Below are 21,785 nucleotides of genomic sequence, written 5' to 3'. Positions count from 1 at the left end.
GACAGTGCCACTGTGAGCGCATCTCAGGGGCCTGTGGAACAGAGGCGCGGCTGGGGGGCAGCTGGAGAGGGGCTCCCAGCTCTGCTGGGCCCAGGCCCCCTGCAGGCAGGGTCCCAGGCAGTGACAGTGTGTGCCGGTGGCTCTGAAGGGCCCTCCCACCCCCGCCTCCACACACGCACACGCACACTGGCGCAGGCAGGGACGGAAAGGCCTACCGGTTTTCCTCCCATCTCCGGGTCCCTGCCGCGTCTCTTATCCAGCACGTCGTACTCCTCTCTCCGCCCCAGGTTGAGCTCCTGAAATAGGAGCATGTCAGGGACTGGGGGTGGGGGGTGCTGCCTGGTCCCTCGGGTCTCAGCATGTCCGAGCACACCTCGGGGTCATGTTACCTCGGTGGGGGCGGTGCTCAATTAGACTGCTCCGGGTGCGCAGGGAGCCCCGCCGCATGGGAAGACCAGCCCTGTGCGCACCGGTGCCCCGAAAAGCGGGCCTTTCCAGCACTCGGTCCTGAGAGCCTGTGGGCTTCGCAGCAACCCCCGACCCAGGTGCGTTACCACCCGGGTTTTCTGGGGTGCAGCAGGGGACGCTCCTTCTCCCTGCCGGCCATGCCCCCCCCCCCCCCCCCCCCGCATCCCCGCGGGCTGCGCGGCTGAGCAGACTCACGTTGTAGAGCTGACCAGGGCCCTGCCCCTGCGCCATGGGGTCTGCACTCTGGCTGAACTGAAAGAGAGGGGACCGTACAGCGTGAGTGCCCCAGCGGGGCTGCCACCACCCACCACCTCGCCAAGCCCACCGGGTGGCCCACTCTGAGCCCCACTGCTCCCTACACCCTCCCCCTCCCCCGGGGCACGAGCAGTGCCATGCTGGCCCCGGCAGACTTCAAGCCACCCAGCACAGTGCCCTCCCCAGCTCCTCGGGGAGGTCCAGCAGAATGTTCTCAGGCTTTCTCCCAGCACCTCGGGGGACAGCCCCACCGGTGGCCAGTGGCTGCTCAAGGTCCCACTCCTGTGCTGCCCGCATCCTGCCTGGCGCTGGCGGAGGGTCTTGAAGACCTGCCCAGGGCGTGGTGTGAGCCACCCCTTTCCCGCTCTCCGCTCAGCCTGGGAACTGCCAGGCCCCGCAGGTCAGAGCTGGGGGCCCACCCGAGGGACCTCGGGCGGCTCATTCAGACATTAAAAAGAAAGTCCGCACAATTCTGCTTTTCCAATAAAATGCCAAAGTCTCAACTCCCAAACAGCCTGGGTTGGGGTGCTGCAGTGAGAACACGACTGGAGCCTCCATCCCCACCGGACCTCCCTCGCCCTCCGCCCACCAGGGCCCCCCAGCCCCGCCCCTCCAAGGAATCCCGGAGTATGAGGCCCCACAGAAATCCTGCTGGGGCCAACCTCCCACTTCCTTCCAGGGACCTGTGCCAGCAGACGGGCAGTGGACTTGGGGAGAGACCGAGGTATAAGGCCATTAACTTCCAGCAGTACCTGTCTCCCCACCCCAAACCTTGGTGTCACATGTCAACGCTCTTCACTAAGGTGGCCAGTACGGGGGTCCCTGCCCACCCCCCAGCCCACCCAATGTGCCCATGGGGCTGGTCCCTGCTCGGCCCATGGATGCCAAGCCATAGGTACCCACGCTCGAGACTTTGTGAGACCAAGGCCCCTCTGAACATCCACCTAGGGGGGCCCACGCCCTCCCCCCAGAGCCAGGCGCGCCCACCTTTGCTCTCAGGAACAGGGCGGTGACAATGATGCCGTAGATGAAGAGGATCCCATCCAACAGGTAGCAGAGTTTGGGGTCCAGCAAGCCGAAGCTCTGTGCGTCTGTGCCCGGAGAGGAGACCCATTAGCCAGGCCCAGGTGACAGGCATGTCCTCAGCTCCTCTCTGACCCCAATCTTCCTCCCACCCCCTTGGACCAACTCCTGGGAAAACCTCGCCGGCCCCCACAGTGCCGCGACACCTTGTGGGGCCACAGAGCTGGGAGGAAGGTGGAAACGGAGGGAGGGTGGTAGTAAGTGAAGCTGACCACGCACTCAGGACAGCTGCCTGGGTGCCACGGGGCCCCGCTGTGCCCCAGCCCCACATGCGCCATGGACTCTGGAAGCCTCTGCGTGCCTGCTTCTGGACGAGTGGTGACCCCTGAGTTTAGAGGTGTGGCTGCCTGAGGCCCCGCTGCAGGGACAGAATAGGACTAAAGGTCAGATGAGGTCATTCCAGCCTCTGCCTTCACTGGAACTTCGAGGATCTGGGTAACTCCTCCCTTTCTGACTCTGACGTCTTCAGTGCCAGGGACCAAGCAGCCCCCCCTGGACCCCCACTGCCCAGGGCAGTGGGGTCCGATGCTGGCTCCCCTCCCGGGCCAAGTGGTCTCGTGAGCAGCAGACCAAGGAGCCCTTGGTGGGCCCTCCCCACCCGGACCTCTGGCCTCCTGCTCACAGTGGTAGTTCGAGGCCTCAGCCCCACAGCACGTGCCCGAACGCACCTGCTCTATCTGACCGTCGCCTCTGTGCCTTCGCTTGTGCAGTTCCCTCTGCACAGTCCCTTCTGCACAGTCTCTCCCTTTCCGTCCCTGCACCCCTGCCACCATCTGGTGACGAACCTACGCAGCCGCACAGAGCCGCTCAGTGGTCCCTCTGCAAGTGACTGTGGGGCCCCTATCCTGCATCAACCCTGGGTGGCTGCAGGAGAGCAGGTTTCGTTGGCCCTGGCACTGGAGTCTAGCAGGGCTGGGGAAGGGGGCACCGTGAACATTGAGGTTAAAGAAAAGTTAGATTGTATATGAAAGCTCACTGAACTGTGAGTGAGGGGGTGAGGACTGGAGCCTAGATGGTCCTTCCTACTAGGGATGCGTGCGGCGACTCACCCTGCAGCCCGGGAGCAGCGACCGGCTGTCTCCTGCCACCCACCCTGCCCGCCCCGTGTTACTGGCGCTCAGGTGCCAGGTGCGCCCGGTTGGCGGTCGTCCTGAGGCCAGCGCGCCCTCTGGTGGCCACTGAGGGAGTGGCTAATGTGCCCTGGAGTGCTGCTGTCTTATCCCTACTGACTGTAACTTGGGGCAAGTTATTCACCCTCTTCAGCGGCTTCTTGTGTTAAACGTGGTGGAAATGGTAACATTTCTTCCGTGCTTACTCTGTGCCAGACCCCACTTTAATGCAGTCACTGGTGAGATCCCCCGCAGCGGCACCCCACAGGGACTGAGGCCCAGAGAACTTCAGGGTTATCCAGCAGCTCACATTGCCAGTGTGGGGGGGGTGCTGCCTGAGATGCCCCCTCAGGGGTTCCCCTCCTCCTCCGTGGGTCCCTGCCCACCCTTTGCAGGGGCCATGCTTAGTTTCTCCCACAGGCAGGAGGTTGAAGGCCGCCCCCAGAGCTGTACCCCACCCCCTGAGTCCCTCTGTCCTCAAACCTTTGACTCTCTAATTCAGGGCCCCTCCCGGCTGGGGCAGCTGGGAGCCTTGTAAACTCCCCAAAGTCCCTGCTCAGAAGCCATTGGCAGCACCTGTCCTGTGAGCGAAGTCCAGACCCCTTGTCCCAGCCCTGACCAGGGCCCTGACTCACCTGCCTACATGACTCTGGCCCGGGTCCTTCCCACCCTGCCTGCCAGTATGGGCACCACCCCTGCACCCAACACCTGCCCAGTGGGGCTAGTCCAGCCACCTTGTCCCTCGTGAACATTCAGGACAGGAGCCTGGGTCCCACAAAGCGCCCCACAGACAAAATGTGCGCGGGTCAGGAGGTCCATCGCTCCCCCAACCCCCCCACCCCTGCCTTGGCTGTTAGTGCTGCAGATGGGAGCTGGGAGGGGGCTGCCTCCTCTCCATCCCCCATCCTCCTGCCCCCACAGCGGCGCAAGCAGCGAGCAGCGGGGTGGAATTCTCAGGGGAGAAGTCGCTCCCCTCCCTGCAAAGGCCACCAAAGCCCCCGTGATTGTTCCTTTCAAGACTGGAGAGGAGTTGCCCGAGGCGATTTATGGGAGTGGTTAGGATTCAGAGGAAGTGCTGGGAGAAAAATCGCTTGGCTGCCTGTCACATAAAATGAGGACAGAAAACTTACTGGACAGTAAATTCAGAACAAATAAGAAGACACGATTCTTCGGGTTGTGCAGAGCCAGTGCGGTGGGGGAGGGGAACTGGGTGCCTCCCCAGAGATGAGTGATGGGGGCCGGTTGTCTTTTTTTCTGTCCAAAGAGCAGCTTCATTTTGTGACCAATGACAGATGTGGTGTGCCCAGGGTGGGGGGAAGGGACCTCCCTCTGCCCTTTCCAGCAGTGCCTGTGCTGAGGGGGATGGGCCTGAGGAAGGCAGGGGGAGCCCAGAAAATTCCATGAGGAGCCCAGGGCCCAGTTCACTTACGTCACTGATTAAATATTCATTGAGCCTCTGCTTGACATCAGGGGTTATTGAACTAGAAAGAGCGTGGGCTGGGCAGCAGGTGGGTTTTGTCCCCCTCCCCCCCACTAAGTAGCTGTGGGCAAGTTGCCTCACATCATGGGGCCTCAGTTTCTCCATCTGTAAAATGGAGGTTAATCAAGTCTACCCTCAGGGCTGGGTGAGAACCTGAGGTCCTCCCTATGCAGGGCGCCCTGCTCCCAGCTGAGCTGTGGGGTGAGGTCCGGCCCCAGGGGCCTTTGCCCCTACGACCTGGGCTTGCCCCGCACAAGGCAGAGTCAGCAAACCCTGAAGTCAGAGGATTCGGCCTGGTTTCCTGCCCCACTCCAACTTACCCTGCTCTACTGGGGGACCCGTCCCCCGGGCACGGCCCCACCTCCAAGGGACCCCCCACATCTGGACAGATTGCAAGTAAGGACACGAAGCCTCTCTGGGCTGGGAGGTGTCAGTGTGCTGGGCTGGTGTCCTCAAGTGGGCGCCTGGGGGGTCAGGCCTTGCCCACTGCGAGGACACAGGCTGAGACAGCCTGTTTCTGCAGGTGATTCGGGTTAGTCCAGGGCGGAGCACGGCCCCGATGACACCTGCCAGGAAAGCAGGCTTGCGCTGCAGAGGAGCTGGTCCTGCTCACTTGGGCACTTCCAGCCACCGAGTGGGATTTGCACAGTCAGGTACTTTCAGCATTGGAGTGGGGTTTGCACACTCAGGCACTTGCACAGTGGAGTGGGGTTTGCACACTCGGGCACTTGCACAGTGGAGTGGGGTTTGCACACTCGGGCACTTGCACAGTGGAGTGGGGTTTGCACACTCGGGCACTTGCACAGTGGAGTGGGGTTTGCAATCTGGGAAGGAACCTGTACCCACAGTGGTTAGCAGCCATGAGACCCCCAGCCAGCATGCTCACTGCGATCCCCCTCACAAGTCTGGGGGAGCTCCGTTGGCTGTCGCATGGCTGAACAGGGAACCTGGGTTTTGGCCCTTTCCCAGCCCCCCTGGGAGTGCCCCTCACACTGCGAGGGGTCCGGCAGGCTGCAGCCCCCCAGGGAAACCTTTCCTCCCAGGAGATGTGGGATAAGGTGACAAAGAAACCCAGCCACACCACATCTTTGAAAATTTTCCCAGCAGGGTGCAGCCTGGGCTGTGCTTGGCCTCCTGTCCCACAAATGGGACTGTGCTGGACTTGGAGGGGACAGACATGCAGGCGTGACCGACCTCCAGGGCTCTCCTTCCCCACCCTCCTCCAGAAGGCCTCCCATCACCCTGTGGAAACCAGCCCACTGCCTGGATACCGTCCCCAGAGCCTGTCCCCGGAGCCCAGCAACCCCCAGCCCTGTCCATTCAGCCTGGCCTCAGCCTCAATGTCCCCCACCTCCCCACCTCGAGCCCAGGGTGTAACGTCCGGGTCCAAAGCTCCCTCGCAGTGGCCTTGATTTTTACTTTCAGCCTAGTAAGCTGGGAGATGCCCAGAGGACACGCCGGGGGCAACCAGAGGACCAGAGCACCTCTCCCTGCGGTTCATCCCGTCCTGAGCGTCATGGCTATTAGTGACAGCGGCTGAGCCCTCTCAGCGTGACGCCTTCTGGCCGTCTTCACGGCACTGACCACGTCCCAGCGAGGTCCAGGGGGAGGCACTGCCCCGTGGCATCTGGGTTCTCTGGGTGGCGGTCGGTGAGCTGTGTTGTGTGTCTCCCAGCCAGATTGCGAGCTTGCAGAACAGGGAGAACGGGTCTCCCTCAGCCCAGTCCTGCCGTAGCCGCCAGGATAGCCTCCCTCACACCCTACCAACCGGTAATGGTTCCTCTCATTGGAACCCCGATTTGTACTTTTTAAATTACCTCCTGTGCCCGGTCGAGTTTGATTCCCACAGGAGCCCAGAAGGTAGGCAGGGGATCACCAGGGAGCTACTGCGTTTCTTTGTTGGTTGATAAAGAGAGAAACAAAGCTGTCCCCTCAGGACACCTGCCCCTGAGTGGCGGAGCCCAATGGGACTTTGGGGTCTGCTGACCCCAGGTGTCTTAGGTGTCCCTCACCTTTGGGGACAGGACACACGGCTTTCAGCCGTCTCTGAATCCACAGCAGTTTTGACATCGAATTGAAGCAGCCGGCGAGGTTTTCACTAGAGTGCCCCACCCCGCAAGGCCTGAAAAGCACAGAGGATGCACTTGGGCTTCACTGGCTGCTTTCCCTCCTCACCAGCCATGCCCCCGGGCCACCTGAGAGGAGGAAGGAAGAGAGAGGCCCAAGAGCCAGAAAGACGAAGATTGACGAAGATTCAGATTCTGAATCGGCCTCTTCCTGGCTTTGTCCTGGAACAACTTCCTTCACCCCTCCGAGCTTCAGTTTCCCCTCTGCAAAGGGGGTTTAATAAGACTGACTTAAGGGGGGGGCTAGTTATGCAGTGACACAAGGGGACAGTGTGTGTGAAGTGCCCTGCTCAGTGGCACCTGCTGAGCCCACCGGCCCTAGGTGGCCCTCTTTGCCACCAGAGGGCGCTCTGCAGCAGCAGCAGGCGAGGACGAGGGCTCCTCTCTGCACTTCGTCCCAGTGCTCCGGGATTGCTCCCACAGAGAGGGCATCGCATCTCTTGAAAGAATTTTTCTCTGGCACCTCCAGCCTCTGCTTGAATATCCCGGGTGACGGGGAGCTCATCACCCGTCAACTGTGGTCCCAATTCTGCACACAGGGCATAGACTCTCCCACTTCCGCGGGCAGCCTTCCAACAGCACCAGCTCCCGTTTCCCTCCCCTTCTCAGGAAGCACTTCAGGATCAAGGCAAGAGCAAATCCTTGGAAGGGCTCTGCTACATGACCGGCGGTGTGACCACAGGGTGGCCTCCTCCAGGGGGGACGCTGCCACGGGATGGGCTGGCTACCTGGCACATAGGTCCTCGACGCATCACTCTCAATCACAACACCCACAATGCAGGTGGCATTGGCCAGCTTCCGAGCACCCCCACCTCCTCTTGCACCCCGACCTTGAGGCTAACGTCTTGCTGCTGCCCCACCCCCCTTGGGTTCAGACACCACCATTGATGATGTTGCCACCCAAGACTTTAGAAAACAGGAAGTCACGTGTGCCTAACCAGGCAGTGGCGGCCGCTCTGGGCATGGAGCTGGGTGTGAGGCCCGCCCCCTGACCAAGCACGCACAGTGGAGGGGCCCGGGCCACCCCGTGGGGCGGTGATCCCACTGGTGGGCAGCCAGCTTTCTCTGCAGCGGGAAAGACGGAGGCTAGACCCACAGACCAGGATGCTAACCACTCTCTGAAGGGGTGTTTTGTGCCAGGAGGCACGTGGGAGTTTCTCCCTCGGCCCTTACAGCAACTGTGGCCTCCCATCTGGGGAAACTGAGACTCGGAGTCAATAACAGCCCCATTGCGAGAGCCAGGGCTGAGCCCAGGCCAGACACCCCTGGGTCCCGTCCTCGGGTGTCCTCAGGGCTAGGGAGAAGGGCTCCTCGCCAGGCTGTGGGGTCCTTCCTTCTCCAGGGGTCAAACCATATTAGCAGACAATGTCTGGACTCTGCCGTTGGCTGGCGGAACAGGGACAGCTGGGCTGCTACTGCATGTGAAGCCAGGCCCCACTCGGGCCAGGGCCCTCGGAGACAGACCCACCTGGAGCCCTTCATCACCACAGCCTGTGGGGCACATCCACATAATCACCGCTCCCCAGGGAACAGGTCCCCTCAGCCCCTCCACCGTGGTGGGGTCCAGATACTCATGTTTGATTCTACGAATTTCCACGGACGAGGGTTCCCAGGCCAGAAAGGGAGCTGTCCAGGCCCTGGCCAGGGAGCTCAGGCAGTCAGAGTGTCATGTGTATGCACCAGGGTTGCAGGTTCGATCCCCGGTGAGGGCACATGCAAGACTCAAGCAATGAGAACACCAATAACTGGAACAACAAATCAACGTTTCTCTCTCTCTCTTTCCTCCCACCTATCATATTAATTATATCAATACATTAAAATTTCAAAGAAAAAACAGAGAGAGGGAGCTCTCTGATTTCTTACCAAAACAGAACTATGGGCCAATATTTCCCTGCTTGTATTTTTATTTCCATTAAACATATGTGGTTTGTGCCATAATTTTTTTAAAAGATTTTTAAAATTTATTTTTAGACAGAGGGGAAGGGAGGGAGAAAGAGGGAGAAACATCAATGTGTGGTTGCCTTTCGTGTGCCCCCTACTGGGGACATGGCCTGCAACCCAGGCCTGTGCCCTGACTGGGAATTGATCCGGCGACCCTTTGGTTCGCAGGCTGTGTTCAATCCACTGAGCTACACCAGCCAGGGCTTGTGCAATAATTTTATAAAATTTCCTGTGGTTGCATTTTTATTTTCAAGTAAGTCAACTCCATATAAAAGTGCAGAAAAGTAGAAAAAAATCAAAATCATCTTATAATACGGCCTCCAAACACAGCCACTGTGGATGTGACGGCAGATTGCCTTTCAAGGTGTTTTTTTAAACAAATTGTAGCCATTCTACACAAAAATCGTCCCTACAGGATCACGTTTACTTAGCATGATATTACAATCTAGTGCTCCATTCTCCGTGCTCTCACATGGCTTTGCTGAGTCTTCCTTAATGCTGCGCGAGAACCCTCCCCCTTAACCAACGGTGCTCGTTTGCTCCCAGCTTCTCAGTGCTGTAAATAATTCTCTGATGAACAGGTTTGTTCTAAAGCTTTTTACAGGGTGAGAGTTGGCTCCATAATGCTTAGAAAAATGAAAGCCAAGACAAGCAGTGCAGAAGGAGAAGAACCAGCCGAAGACACAAACAGGCGACGTGCGGAGGAGGGAAAACCATCTGCCTGTAAACAGCTGAAAAGACCACTTCCATGGCTGGGGTGGCGGTGGGGGGGCAGGGAAATGAAAGCCCGAAAGCGACAAGGAGCCCGGCCGCATTTTCAGGGGCGGGGAGGGCGGTGCGGGAGCAGCAGAGGCCAAGGGCCCGTGGGGAGGCCCGGCCTGGAGTGTGTGAGCAGCCGGGAGGTGGCAGGATGAAGGTGACCAGAGGGTGGGACGTGAGTCAGATCCCCCTCGCCAGTGGGTTTCACTCTGAAAAGATGGGAAGCAGTTGTTTTAACAATCAGTCCATCAGACTTTTGTCATTTAAGAAATGTGCATAAAATATAAAAAACTGTAAAGCCCATTGGAATGCAGGTGGTTCCCGGCTGCCCTGGGCCGCTGGCTTGTCCGAGACTGCAGGGCAGGCCTGAGCCCGGCCACGCTGCCAGGCCAGGGCGCCACGGCCCCCCACGCCCCTCCCCACGGCCTGGCTGCATTCGCGCAGATGGAGCAGAGCGCTTGTGCGTTCCTGCCTGCGCCCCTGAACCAGCCAGGTCTCCACGCGGAAAGCGGTTTTCTTTCTACAGCAGCAGCGCAAACACTCACCGGCACATGCTGGTCACCGTGCCTTTGTTTCTGTCGTGGGCTGGATTGTGTCGTCCCCCCGCCAAATTCCTAGGCTGTGGGTCTGACCCCCAGGACCTCAAAATGTGCCTATATTTGGACGTGGGGTCTTTGAAGCGGCGATTCAGTTACAGTGAGGTTGTTAGGGTGGCCCCCACCCCATACGATCGCTGTCCTCGTAAGAAGAGATCAGGACATAGGCCCGGTGACGACCACGGGAGGTCACAGGGAGAGGACTGTCGTCCACAAGCCCAGGAGAGAGGCCCCGGAAGAAATCAACCACCTGGCTCTCAGCTCCCAGCCCCGAGGACTGGAAGACAAAGGGCGTCTGTTGTTTCAGCTGCACGGCTTGTGGGCCTGCGTTAGGCCAGCCGAGCACACTGCTGGTCACCCTAACTGCTAGTCACTCCTGCAACAGCCCCCACAGGCCCGCACCTCTGGGGACAGTCAGGAAGCAGGCGCAGGCCACGGGAGGAGGAGCCGGGCGCGGCGCTCAGAACACGGAGGGGCCTCCGTGACCAGCAGACAGTGCCGGCCCTGGGCTGGGCGCTGAGGAGCAAGGGAGCATCACAGCCTTCACCTCCGAGTTGAGCACAGGGGGGCAAGTCAGCAGTCACCCCGGGGAGGAGACCCCTTGACCTCAACCCCTCTTCTCAGCAGCCCCTCGAGGCCAGTGGACGCGTCTCTGTCCCTTTGGCGGACAGCTCAGATGCGTGGCTTTCCGGCTTGGCCCCAGGGTTTGACCTATAAAAACCCTGGCTGCACCAAACCTGTGCTCCCCACTTTCAGTTCGCAAAACCTCTCCATTCCTGGTTTCATTGGGTCCTGATGACAGCAGCCTGCAGGGAGCCAGGCACGTGGCATTTGCCCCACTTGGCAGATAAAGAGGCTAGAGGTCCAGCAGTGACGTGACTCCCCCCAGGATCCCAGGCACCTGCTAGCAGGGCCTGGTGCGTGGGGGCGGGGGGTTGCCAGGCCTTTGTTCTCCCCCCCCAACAGCACCACCTGCAGCCCTCACGTGGCAGCTTTTGAACTCGAGCACTGTTTAAAACAAATCCGCCCCAGGTCTAACCCCTTCATGGAAAAATCCCAGGCAGGATTTTGCTGTTTCTGGGAGGCTGCGTCTGTTCTGCAGATACCCCCTCACGGTGTGTAGACGCACGAGCCCAGCGATGTCTATCGCATCGTTATCTGCAGGAGCAGGAAAGAGAAGAAAGCACAGATTCCCACCAGCAGGGAGCCTGGTCAGCAACTGCCGGCCCGTTCACGCAGGGCGGCTGCTCACGCAGACGCAGACGACGCAGCAGAGAGTTCTGTGGGTGCTGCAGGGGGCAGGTCCCCGAGACCCTTGGGCAGATCTCGGACCGTGGGTGACGCCTGTGCACAGACAGAAAAGACGTCGTGAGGCTGCCTGTGTGGACTTCCACGTACAGAAAGACGGGCCTGTGCAGTTGGGAGGGTGAGAAGGTTCTGGAAGCGGATGGTGGTAATGGTTGCCCAACCTGGTGAAGGTACTTCGTGCCACTGAATTGCGTGCTACAAATGGTTAAAACGGTCGACTTCATAGTAGGAATGCTTTTTATCACAAAATCGCAGGTATGTGTGCAGATCTGAGTGTGGGTGGCTGAATCCACACCCAGTGCTCCCTGCTCTGGGGAGGAGCCGAGGCGGCCGAGGTCGGGGAATCCTGCCTGTCTCCCGCTCGGCACCTGGTGGTAGGTAGTCTTTGGAACCCCGAGAGAGCACAGGGCGTGCATAGCCCTGAGCACCCCAGACATCGAACATGCGGTGTGAGACACCACTCCGGGCGTGGCGGGAAATGGAGGGACAGAGGCTTGTCCAGCCGGCCGAGCCCCTTGGGCTTGGCTGTGTCCCCGTGCATTTCTGGTGATGTCTGGTGGGGTTTGGGAGCATCTCCAATGTACAGAAAATCTTACTCGGATGCTGTTTGGGGAACACGACTGCATTTACATACGTGGGCAAGTGTGCGACCTGTCAGCAATGCAGGCTTCCGCACAGGACTTTTCACCCCTCCTTCTGCCGTCCCCCCTGGGGCGCCGGCCCCGCCAGGCCGGTGGGATGACATGAGGCAGGCTCTGACCCAGGCCTCGTGCCGGCCAGTGCCGGGGCCTATGGGAGTCAGGCCTGCCCCGGCAACCTGAGGGGCCCCTGGGGCAGGAGGGAGTCAGGGGGCTACCTACAGCCCCCACTGGCTGTTGGGGAGCCTTCTGCCAGCCCCAGGCTGTCAAGGCTGCCTCCTCGGGGCTTCCAGCACCCACAGCAGAAATCTGCAGGTCCGTCTGCTTGGCTGATGCCCCTGGGGCAGGGACTCCGAGCCTGGGGCCGTGCCTCCCACCTCTGCAGGCCGCTGCCCGGCCTGTCACCCTGCAGACGCCTGACGGTGGGGACAAGGCACAGGCGAGGCCTTCCCCCTGCACCGTTAGGTTAGGGGGAAGGAGGGTGGGGGAGGAAACACTGTTTTGACGTTGAACCCTACACAGACACCTCACAGAGGCACGGAGTGAGCCGCCCGCTGGGATTTCAGGGAGGCGGCCTGCGTCTCCCGAGGCCACGGGCACCCTCCCTCGTGGAGGAGGGACGCAGATTCCGGCTTCTCCACAGGGGCCCATGCTTGCCGTGCCCCTGGGCTCCGGCCCCCCGCTGTCTGACATGGGTGGGGTCCTGCCCAGCCTGGCACAGTCCCCAGGGTGCACTCAGGGGCTGCACCCTGCTCTCTAGCCACACCCGAAGCCCCCAAGTCACCGAGAAAATTCAGGAAGGACAGCCCTCCCCAGGAGGGGCCAGGCGGACCCAAAGAAAGGGCCTCAAGGCCGTCCCCCCCACGTAGCTGGGGTGGGCTCCGGGCTGTCCCAGCGCCCTCTGGGTGCGGTTACAGGGGGTACGGCCCCTCCCTCCGGCCCACAGCTGTCTCCTCGCTCGAGGTTTCCTGTCAAGCTGCCATCCAGGACCTGGGTTATCGGTCCCCTGAGATCTCCCATCTGCACCGCTCACACACACTCAGGCGCCCGCCCCCACTTGCGGTCCCCTTCCCCGAACTGCACGCCCCCGGGCCCCTGCTGGGCAGGTCTGCTGGCCCAGAGCTTGGGGGTGGCATGGATCCGCAGCCAGGCTGGGGTCCTGGGGTCAAAGGGACTTTTCCTCAAGGGTCCCCTCGAGAGGCCCCAGGGCCTGCCTGGGGAGGGGACAGTGACCGGGACTGCCTGACTCTGGGTCACCAGGCACATGCACACAGGCTCCGCCTCCCCATTGGAAGGCGGAGGGGATGGGAGCGTGAGGGCTGGACCACCTCCCTCAGCCCTCCTTTCGCTGCAGACAACAGGAAGGAAGCACGGGGGTCTCTCTGCTCTCGCACGGGGGACCCCACATGTCGTCAAAGCTACCGCTCCCAGAACCGCTGGCTGCTCTCTCTCGGGAACCCCGTGAGCACGCGGTCCCAGGCGTGCCTGGCGTGCAGCGCCCTGAACACGGAGCATGGCATCCCGTGCCGTGTGGTGGGTATGTCTGCACGGGGCTCCGGGACCCACGCCTGCGTCCACGCTGTGGCCTCTGCTGCCCAGCCCAGGGGGAGAGGCCACCACAGGGACGGCGGGGGCCGAGGGCCCAGAGACTGCTGGCGTTTTCTGGTTTGCTCTGACTTGACGGGTCCTGTGACCAGGTGCTTATGAAAAATACAGGCGCAGAGAACTTGGACAGAAAATGTCAGATGGGCTACTTCTCGGTGAAGAGGGAGGGTCTCAGTGTCCCTCCTGGCTGCCAGCAGGGCTGGCGTCTTGCCCACCCCTCCCTGCACGGACGTGACCCCTTTCGGTGCAGAGAGCACTGCGTCACGTGTGGTGCCCAAGGGGCCCTCCCCGGCCCACCGAGGCTGCAGGCTGCTCACCATCACCATCTCCAGCACTGCCAGAAGCCCAGCGGCAGCACCCAGGGCCATCGCTTGGATGACGGACAGGCCGATGGCTGACTGATAGATCGCCGTCCGGGCGATGGGTCAGTTTCCCCCCTTGCGTCTCAGAGAACCTGCGAGTTGGAACGGGCCCACGTCTACCGTCCCAAGTGGGTCCCAGGGAGGCTCCTTCACCCCCAAGACAAGGGTAATAACCCTACAGCAGTCGCCACGGTTTGCTCCAGCCATGCCTGCTCTGTGACCCCGAGTCGTCAGGGAGGGAATGCCTTCAGATTTCTCAGTGGGCGACCGGGACAAGGCGTCAGATTCCCGAACGTGCCCTCCGCCTTCCCTGGGGTCCCACATGCATGGTGGGGGCACTGGCCTGAGCGCGGGCCGTGGGGACGTCACCACCCCTGAGCCTGCCAGGAGGCTGGCAGGGCTTTTTCTCACACAGGGGCAGGGAACCCTTGCTGTAGGCAGGCCCCCTGCGCCGCGTCCAGCTCGGGCTCAGGCCAGGGAGCAGGGCTGCCACCCCTACTGATGCCGGAGCAAAGGCTCGCCCTGGGCTTCCCTCCTTCCCGAGGAGCCCCCCCCCCTTCCAGGGAGATCTCTGGCTTGACAAGCTTCTCCTCATCTTTCAAGGCTCAGCAGGACAGACCGTTACCTCCCCTCGGGCCGGACTCACCTCCCCCGACGGGCCCTGTGTCTGTGCTGCAGGGCGACCTGCAGGGAGTTGGTGGTGACACAGAGCACTAGGGGTGTGATAAGTGGCATGTTCAAATGTGCTCCTCCACCCTTCGGGCACCAGTTCAGGTGGAGTACCCCTCCGTGGAAGACGTGGACTCCGCTGTTCACCGTGTCAGAAAGGTCCCAGAAACTCCATCCTTTCCCTGCGTCTCCAGGCTTCGGGGACGGCAGTGCACGTGTTGTGATTTTAACGACTGGCCTCGTTGCTTTCCATTGGGGGGGCTTCCCGAGGAGCCGTGTGCAGGTTGGAGAAAGCCGCACGGGGCGTGCGGTTTGAGAACGCAGCTGAGCGTGTGGAAATACGTCAGACTTCTCACACGCCGTCCTTCTTGGCAGGTTTCTCACCAGTTATTTGATGGCGGGTCCCCCCCCCACTGGAAGTGAGGCCCACGAGGTCTGGACGATGTCTTCTTCCTCTCTGACTCTGCTGTCCCCAGCGCAAAGGGGTTGATGAATGAGTAAGCGATAGTCCCACAGCTTTCTCCCAAACCCTTGCTCTGGGGCTGATCCTAGAGGGGGCTGCCTCCCTCTTCCCTGTGTTTTCGACTCTTCCTAGTCCCCCCAAAAGTTTGACAAGAAGAAAGAATAGCAAGACTAGGTGCTTTACACCTCAGACGTCCAAGGGGGGTGTGAGTGAGCATCAGACACATCTGCCCTGAGCGTGCAGGACGGTGCAGGAGAAGGAGCAGCTTCCCCAGCAATCGGTCTGAGCTCTGCGTCGGAGAAGGGCCCCTGGCACGTCCACGTGTCCCCTGAGGGTCATTTGTGAGTGGGTGGGGCTGCCAGCCGGCTGGGGCCGGCGGGAGCTGGAAGGCTTTCCTGGAGAGGTGTTTGTCAGTTTGGCAGCCCTCCGTGTGCCCAGCCCACGCCTGCCGGCGCTCGCCTGTGACGTACTTGGTTTGCTTGGATCAAAGGCGCCACAAGCCTGCCACCCCTGCAGCTGCGGTGCTGGGGGCGCGCGGGGGGACGTGGGCGATGGTGGGCTGAAAGCCAGCCCGCTGGGCTGCTGCAGGCTCCCTGGGAGGGGGTTCACCCTGCAGCTTCCAGACTCAGCTTGGCCCCCTTCTCAGGAGGGGGAGGGAGTGAGCACGTCCCTTCCCCTCATTATGGCCCCATAATTTGGGTCCTAGGGACACTGGCTAGGACAGCCCGGGGTCAGCGCGTTCCACAGAGCCCCCCAGACATCCCTGTTTGATTCCACAGCTGGATCTGTGAGCGGGGACAGACAGTGACGTCACTCTAGAAAAGCTACCGGAAGAAAACACAGCAAAGTGTTTACATCTCTGGTGTGTGAATTTTGGGTGATTTCAGTCTTCTTCGTCTTTCCCTATTTTCCAACTTCTGCAGTCAAGAGAAATTAGTCCAAGTACGTTTTCAATGCCTTGTGTTAGCCTCACCGCCCCCTGCCCCCACCCCCAGTTGCACTTGAGGTTCGTGAACAAGTCGGTCTGCACTCTTTGGGCACACAGCGGCAGGAGGGGGGTTGCAGGACTTCGGAGTTGGTTCCCACCAGTCACGGCATAGCAGAAACCCGCAGCAGTGAGTCACCAGTCAGCAACCGGCCTGCTCAGCCCCCCCGTCCCCTCCCCCACCCGGTCCTTTTCGAGCCCGGAGGCAGACAGGCCCACTCTTCTCCTTGTCCCAAATGGCCCCTTCTTCCCACGTCATTGCCTGTCACCTCAGTGGCCTTGGTGACATGTTGCCTGGCAGCCCTGACCCCAGGGACACGCCCCCACCCGACACAGCTCTGTCTGGAGGATGGGCGGTCACTGCCATCCTGGCCATCCTTCCTGACGTCTGTGTGTGGCTCTCCCACGTGTCCACCCTGTGTGAGCTGCTGTGAGCTATTTGGCGAGGGTGACACTGTCCACTCCGACGCAGGAGGCTTCCTGGGAATCGAGACAGGCGCCTGACCTGTGACCTGGGCTCGCAGGCCCCTCTCCCTCCGAGCGGGACAGGTGCAGAGGGCCAGCCCCGAGCCCCGAGCCCCGCAGGCTCTGCTTTGTGCCGGCTGCCAGGTGCGCCCAATTAGCAGGGCTCGGCCTGCCCCCTCCCGACTTCAAACAGTCACGTCTGGAAGCAGAGGCCCGAAAAAGCCACCATTTCTTTTCTAAAAAGGAGAAGGGGGGACGGGAGGGCAGCCGCGTACACACTTATTCACCAAAAATAAAAGCCGTGGCGTGCGTCTGCGGGACATTTGGAATCGAGGCTCTGACCCGCCTCCCTCCCTTGATCAGCCCCAGTGCGGCAGGGATTCGAGCAAAACCGCGCTCATCTGGGAGCTGACCACCGAATCCAGAGGGTCATTATTTTTTTTGAAACGAAATCAAACTTCTAAACTTAAAAAAAACACAAAGTTGATCCCACTGAAACGAATGGTTGGAATTTGACCTGAATCTCCCTTCTACTGATTCCCTAACAGCATTAAATTAAGGAGCACGTCGACCTGTGTGGATCGTGGTGTAAAACCAGGGATTCTTTTCAGCTGATGGCGTTTCCCTTTGCAGAGAACGCCGTGTCCTGCGCGTGTAAAGGGGTGCTCCGGGAGACGGTGCGCAAGAGAGGACGGTCTGTCTGTCTGTCTGGTTCCCTGACTTAAGAAGCAAGGCAGCCTCCTCGTTCCAGGAGACAACAGAGCACCCCCCAGAGGCCCTGGGAGAGCTACTAAGTCCCACGCCTTCAGTAACGGCGGGGAAGAAGCCCCCGTGGCAGGCTCGTGTGTGTGTGTGTGTCTGTGTGTGTTTGTGCCAGGTTGCCTCCTCCAGCTGCTCCCGCAGCCAGCTCACCGGGCAGCCATAAACCTGTGTTCACGTTCCCTTTCTAGACGCTTCATTTAGAAACGGAAACATCACGTTGATAATTCCCTGACAGGCAGCTCATGTCTGACTGCAGCCCACCTGTCGGCCTGGCTTTTCACAGCTGCCAAGCCCCAAACCCAGAGGTGGGCTCTTAAATGCCCCTCGTTTGCTCCAGGGCAAGAGAAACTTCTAGTGCTGAGCCCTGCCAGGGGCGGCTTCCTGCAAGGGTGGCTCAGACAGAGTCCCCTTAGCCAACCCCGGGAGCAGCTCCTCCAGGCTTGGGGCCCGGGTGCTGGCTGCCAAGGCCCCCGGGGGTCCGAATTCCTGGGGCTCCTGCAAGCCCTTGCTCTCTGGGGCAGAGTCCCTGTCCAGGAAGCTGGAAGCTGGGAGCCGTGGGGCAGGGAGAAGGAAGAGGTGTGGGGACAAAGGGAACAGTTTTGCCTGGAGATGGCGTAGCTCTGAAAAGCCTAGAAGCGGAGGCTGACTGTGCTAACCCAAAACTTCAATCGTCCCTGGTTTAAAGGGAAAACATTTAAGTGGGGGGGGGGAGCAGAAGGGAAGAATAATAGACAGTTTCAAGAGCCTTAAAATGGCTCCAGGATCGCAATATTTATCTTCAGTGTGTGCTCTGGATAAAAGGTTTTCCTCCCTCTCTTCTGGTCCCCTGCTCTCTCTTCCCATCTTTTATTTCCTTTTTATTGATTTCACCGTTCCTCGCCTTTCCCTCTGCTTCTGTCCCCCTTCTTCAGTATCTCTGCCTCTCCACACATCTCCTCCCTCCCTCCTTCCCGTCCGAGCCAGCCACCCACACACAGACAACCAGTTCCCAAATTTCATCAGGGTTCCTGGAAGAACCCCAGCCCCCAGCACCCGCCTGCCCCCGGGTGGCCAGCCCCTCACACACGGGGTGGAGGACAGTGCCCGAGGTAGGGGGCCACTCAGAGACCCCGACGGGCTTTCCTCTCCTGCTGCTGCTTGCCTGGGTCTTCCTGAAATATTTCTGTCACAGTGGGAATAATTTACCCAGCTCCAGCTGCCAAAGATTCGGGGCCGCCCGGCATGGGGTGGGGTGGGGGCCGCACTGATGGCCTGCCGCACCCTTGCCGTATTTCTCTGGCAACAGTTAGGCTGTCCTCGGAGCGGCCGGTGGGGCGGTCTGAGCTCACTCTCTGTCCTGCCTGCTAATTTTGGCGTTGGGATGATGCACGGCCAGGCCGGGCTCGCTCCCAACACAGCCTTGCTGTGGGATATTGCCTGCTTTTTTTTTTTTTTTTCCGACACCAGCTACGACCGTGAGCTGAAGGTAAGTGGTAGTTACTGCCCGACACTCCTCGCTGGACCGCTGCCCTCTGGCCCCGCTGGCTGCCTCTGCGTGAGATCGATTCCGGCGTCCAGGAGCCAGAGCCCAGCGTTCCTCGGACGCCGAGGAGGAACCCTCTGCCTTGCACGCTCCTGGGACCATTTGCCCACTGAATTTGACCCCATTTAGGAGAAAGAAATGCGTGTGTCTTTGGAGCGACCCGAGGTGCTAGGCAGGCCTGTGTTAACTAACGTGACATCCGCCTCTCTGTGGGCCCTACTTGAGATTTTTTTCTCAATATTGGAATTTGGAACTAATGGTTTTGGGGAAATTCTCATGTAGCTATAACCTTCAGAATAACTATTTCCTGCCCTTTTCAGCCCCAACTTCCTCCCTTAGGGTCACCCAGCTCCTGACAATAAAGTGTATTTACAAGGGAAATGTATGTGTGTGGATATATACATACACACGTAGCTACATGTGGATACACGTGTATACACATCCAGGTACATAAACATACACGTGTGTAATATATGCTGTGCAGGAATTTCGGTTTTCTTTTCTTTTTTGAAGATTTAATTAATTTATTTTTTAGAGAGTGGGGAAGGGAACGAGAAAGACAGGGAGAGAAACATCAGTGTGTGGTTGCCTCTCACACGCCCTCTACTAGGGACCTGGCCCACAACCCAGGCATGTGCCCTGACTGGGGATTGAACCGGCAACCCTTTGGTTCGCAGGCCAGTGCTCAGTCCACTGAGCCCCACCAGCCAGGGCCAGGAATTCTGGTTTTCAAGTGCAGGCCCAGCAGGTGGGGCAACTTGAAGAGCAAGTTAAGGAGCACCAGGCAACCTGGCTCTTGTTCGAAGCACTTCATCCCATTCAGCCCCCACACCAGCACCTGGAGGCTCTCGGGGCTGTACCTGGAGTGCCCGTGGCGGTGCCTTTTCACCTGCTGAGATTCACTGCGTAAGCCCAGCTCGGTAATGAAGACCGCCCTCTGCCGCCGGCTGACTTCAGCGGGACCCAGTCTGACCTCCGCAGCCCCGCACGGGACACAGTCACAGAGCCTGGTGGAGGGCCCAGCAGCAGGGTGTCCCTGGCTCTGTCCACCTGCCCTTACCCCCTGAAAACTACCATTTCCCCTCTGGAATGTTCAAAGGGCGGGAGTTCAATCAGGGAACTTTCCATTCGACAAACATGCCTTTTGCCTGAGGTTATTAGCACCTCCAGCCTGCTGCTCTGCTGCAGAGACGCAGAGGGACAGGTGAAGGGCATAGGGGTCTGTTTACACCCATCTTGGGGACCCCCGAGCGGCCTGGAGCTTGCTCTCATTGTTGTCAGGGCGCAGAGCACAGACGGAGTGTATGACCAGCCTCTCCCTGACTTTGTCTGATTTTTCAGTGACATTTTTGGCCCATCCTGGGCTCCCACTTTGTTCTCAGAGTAAAGTGTCTGCCTGTGCACCCCCAGCACCCTCTGCCCCCACCCCTAACCCACCCAGATGGGACACAGCACCGCCGCTCACGCCCCCTGGCCCAGGGCTCTGCCTGGCCTGCCAATGGCTGGAGGGTGTGTCTGCACGCTATTCCTACCCCGCACATCCTCATTCCAGACGCCGGGTAACACCCAGGAGTCCCGGGAGCCCTATTACACGGGGCCACTCTCCAATCCCCTTCGCCAATTCCTAATTGACTTTTAAATCATTTAGGTGAAAAAGCAAATAATAATAGCCTCACTACTCTGTGGCTAATAAATTCTAGCCCATGAAAACCACAGGAGAGGGCTTAGGCCATAAAAACTAAATATTTATATAGACACCGCATCCACATAGACATAAATGCACATACGCACACTTCAGGCCTCAGGATTCATTTTTAATTTCTTATGTGATGTCCAGTAAGGAAAGCGATCCGGGGGGGAAAAATAACAGGGAAATGTATAGCCTCCAAATGAACATAAGAAAGCACACCTGTGATAGCCAGCCTCGCTCCCAGTACAGGAAAAGCAGGATAGCACAGATACTGAACTGGCAACATTATCCTTTCTGTGCTGTGAGCGGGGAGAGCTGATACCATAAAGCACGCCGAGCTCCCTCGGTTGAAGGAGGCGCTATAAATACAAAGCATTATTATAATTTACTATTGAACAGGGTGCATTTTTCAAACCTCTCCGAACAGGGCTGTCTGGGGAGCTCAGACGCGGAGCCGGAACACCCGTCCCAACGTGCAGAGGCCACCAGGCGGGTTAAAAGGACGGTGACTGCTGGAACCCAAGCCTCCTGGGAACCCAGCAGGACCATCTCAGCTGCTGTCCCTCCACCATGCCCAGTGACTTAGCTGGGGACACCACATCAGGGCCTCACCTGGGCATTCCCACCCTCACGACCTACCTAGCTCCTAAGAAGGGGAAACCGAGGCTGTGGGACCCTCTCCCTTTTGTTCTCCCAGCCCTGCCTTGTGCTAAATCGAAACCCACTGTCTGCAGGGGCCGACCCCCACACCCCCGCGCCCCCTGAACCTCTCGCCCCCACCTGGTGCACGGAGGTACCAAAAGCGAAATCCCCTCCCAGGCATACAGTGAACGGCACTCAAAAACAGGAGCACCTAACGCTGAGACGATGCCGTCTGTTTTGAAATCAATCTTTGAAAAGTCTGCCAAGCAAGGCGTGTCTATTTCAGTGGCCTAAATGTGCTGACCTCCCCCGGGCCCCCAGGACCAGCCGGCTGCATTGGAGGGTGGACACCCACCCGATTTCGGCTGTAAGATCCGAAAGGAGGCTGTAAGGTCATGGGAGGAGGGGGGCACGTCTGGCCTGCCCTCCAGGCCTGGGTGACCCCTCGGCGCAGCTAGGTGGCCGCTGTTGCTGCTGATAGACTCGGGCTTATGAATCTGGTCACCAAGGGTGACCTCGCCCTTTCTGTTCTGGCATTTCTTGTTACCCAAACATGAGTTCATTCTGAAGAATGATGCATGTCCCCACCCCACCCCTTTCCTCTAAGAAAGGAGAGAGAGAGTGTGCTGGCAAATGATGTGAGGGTTGTTTTTTATTGACTTGACCGGGGTGACTTTGGTTAATAACGTTACGTGGGTTCAGGCGCACGGCTCTGTAAGACATTGTCTGTGTGCTGTGTGCTCGCCGCCCCTCGTCGCCCGGAGTAGACCCACCCTCCGAGGTCACTTGTGTGTAGTTCACACAGATGTGTTTGCTCAGTGCCGGCTGTGGGCGCCATGGTGGCCACTGGGATTCTG

At 59.5% G+C, this 21,785-nt stretch overlaps 1 protein-coding gene across 1 annotated transcript in view; it reads right to left on the bottom strand.

Moving 5' to 3' along the window:
* Window positions 1-21,785, bottom strand: part of CD247 (CD247 molecule) — a 59,317-nt gene that overhangs the window by 2,815 nt on the left and 34,717 nt on the right. The window contains exons 2-4 of the mRNA XM_024579315.4: window positions 1,711-1,814; window positions 664-720; window positions 216-296 (exon numbers count right to left, since the gene is read on the bottom strand). Coding sequence (XP_024435083.1) covers window positions 216-296; window positions 664-720; window positions 1,711-1,814 — 242 coding nt within the window. The remainder of the gene's footprint in view (window positions 1-215; window positions 297-663; window positions 721-1,710; window positions 1,815-21,785) is intronic.

The sequence above is a fragment of the Desmodus rotundus genome, chromosome 12 (assembly GCF_022682495.2).
Source record: "Desmodus rotundus isolate HL8 chromosome 12, HLdesRot8A.1, whole genome shotgun sequence".
NCBI classification, from domain to species: Eukaryota; Metazoa; Chordata; class Mammalia; order Chiroptera; family Phyllostomidae; genus Desmodus; species Desmodus rotundus.
This window is presented reverse-complemented; position numbering and strand designations above follow the sequence as displayed.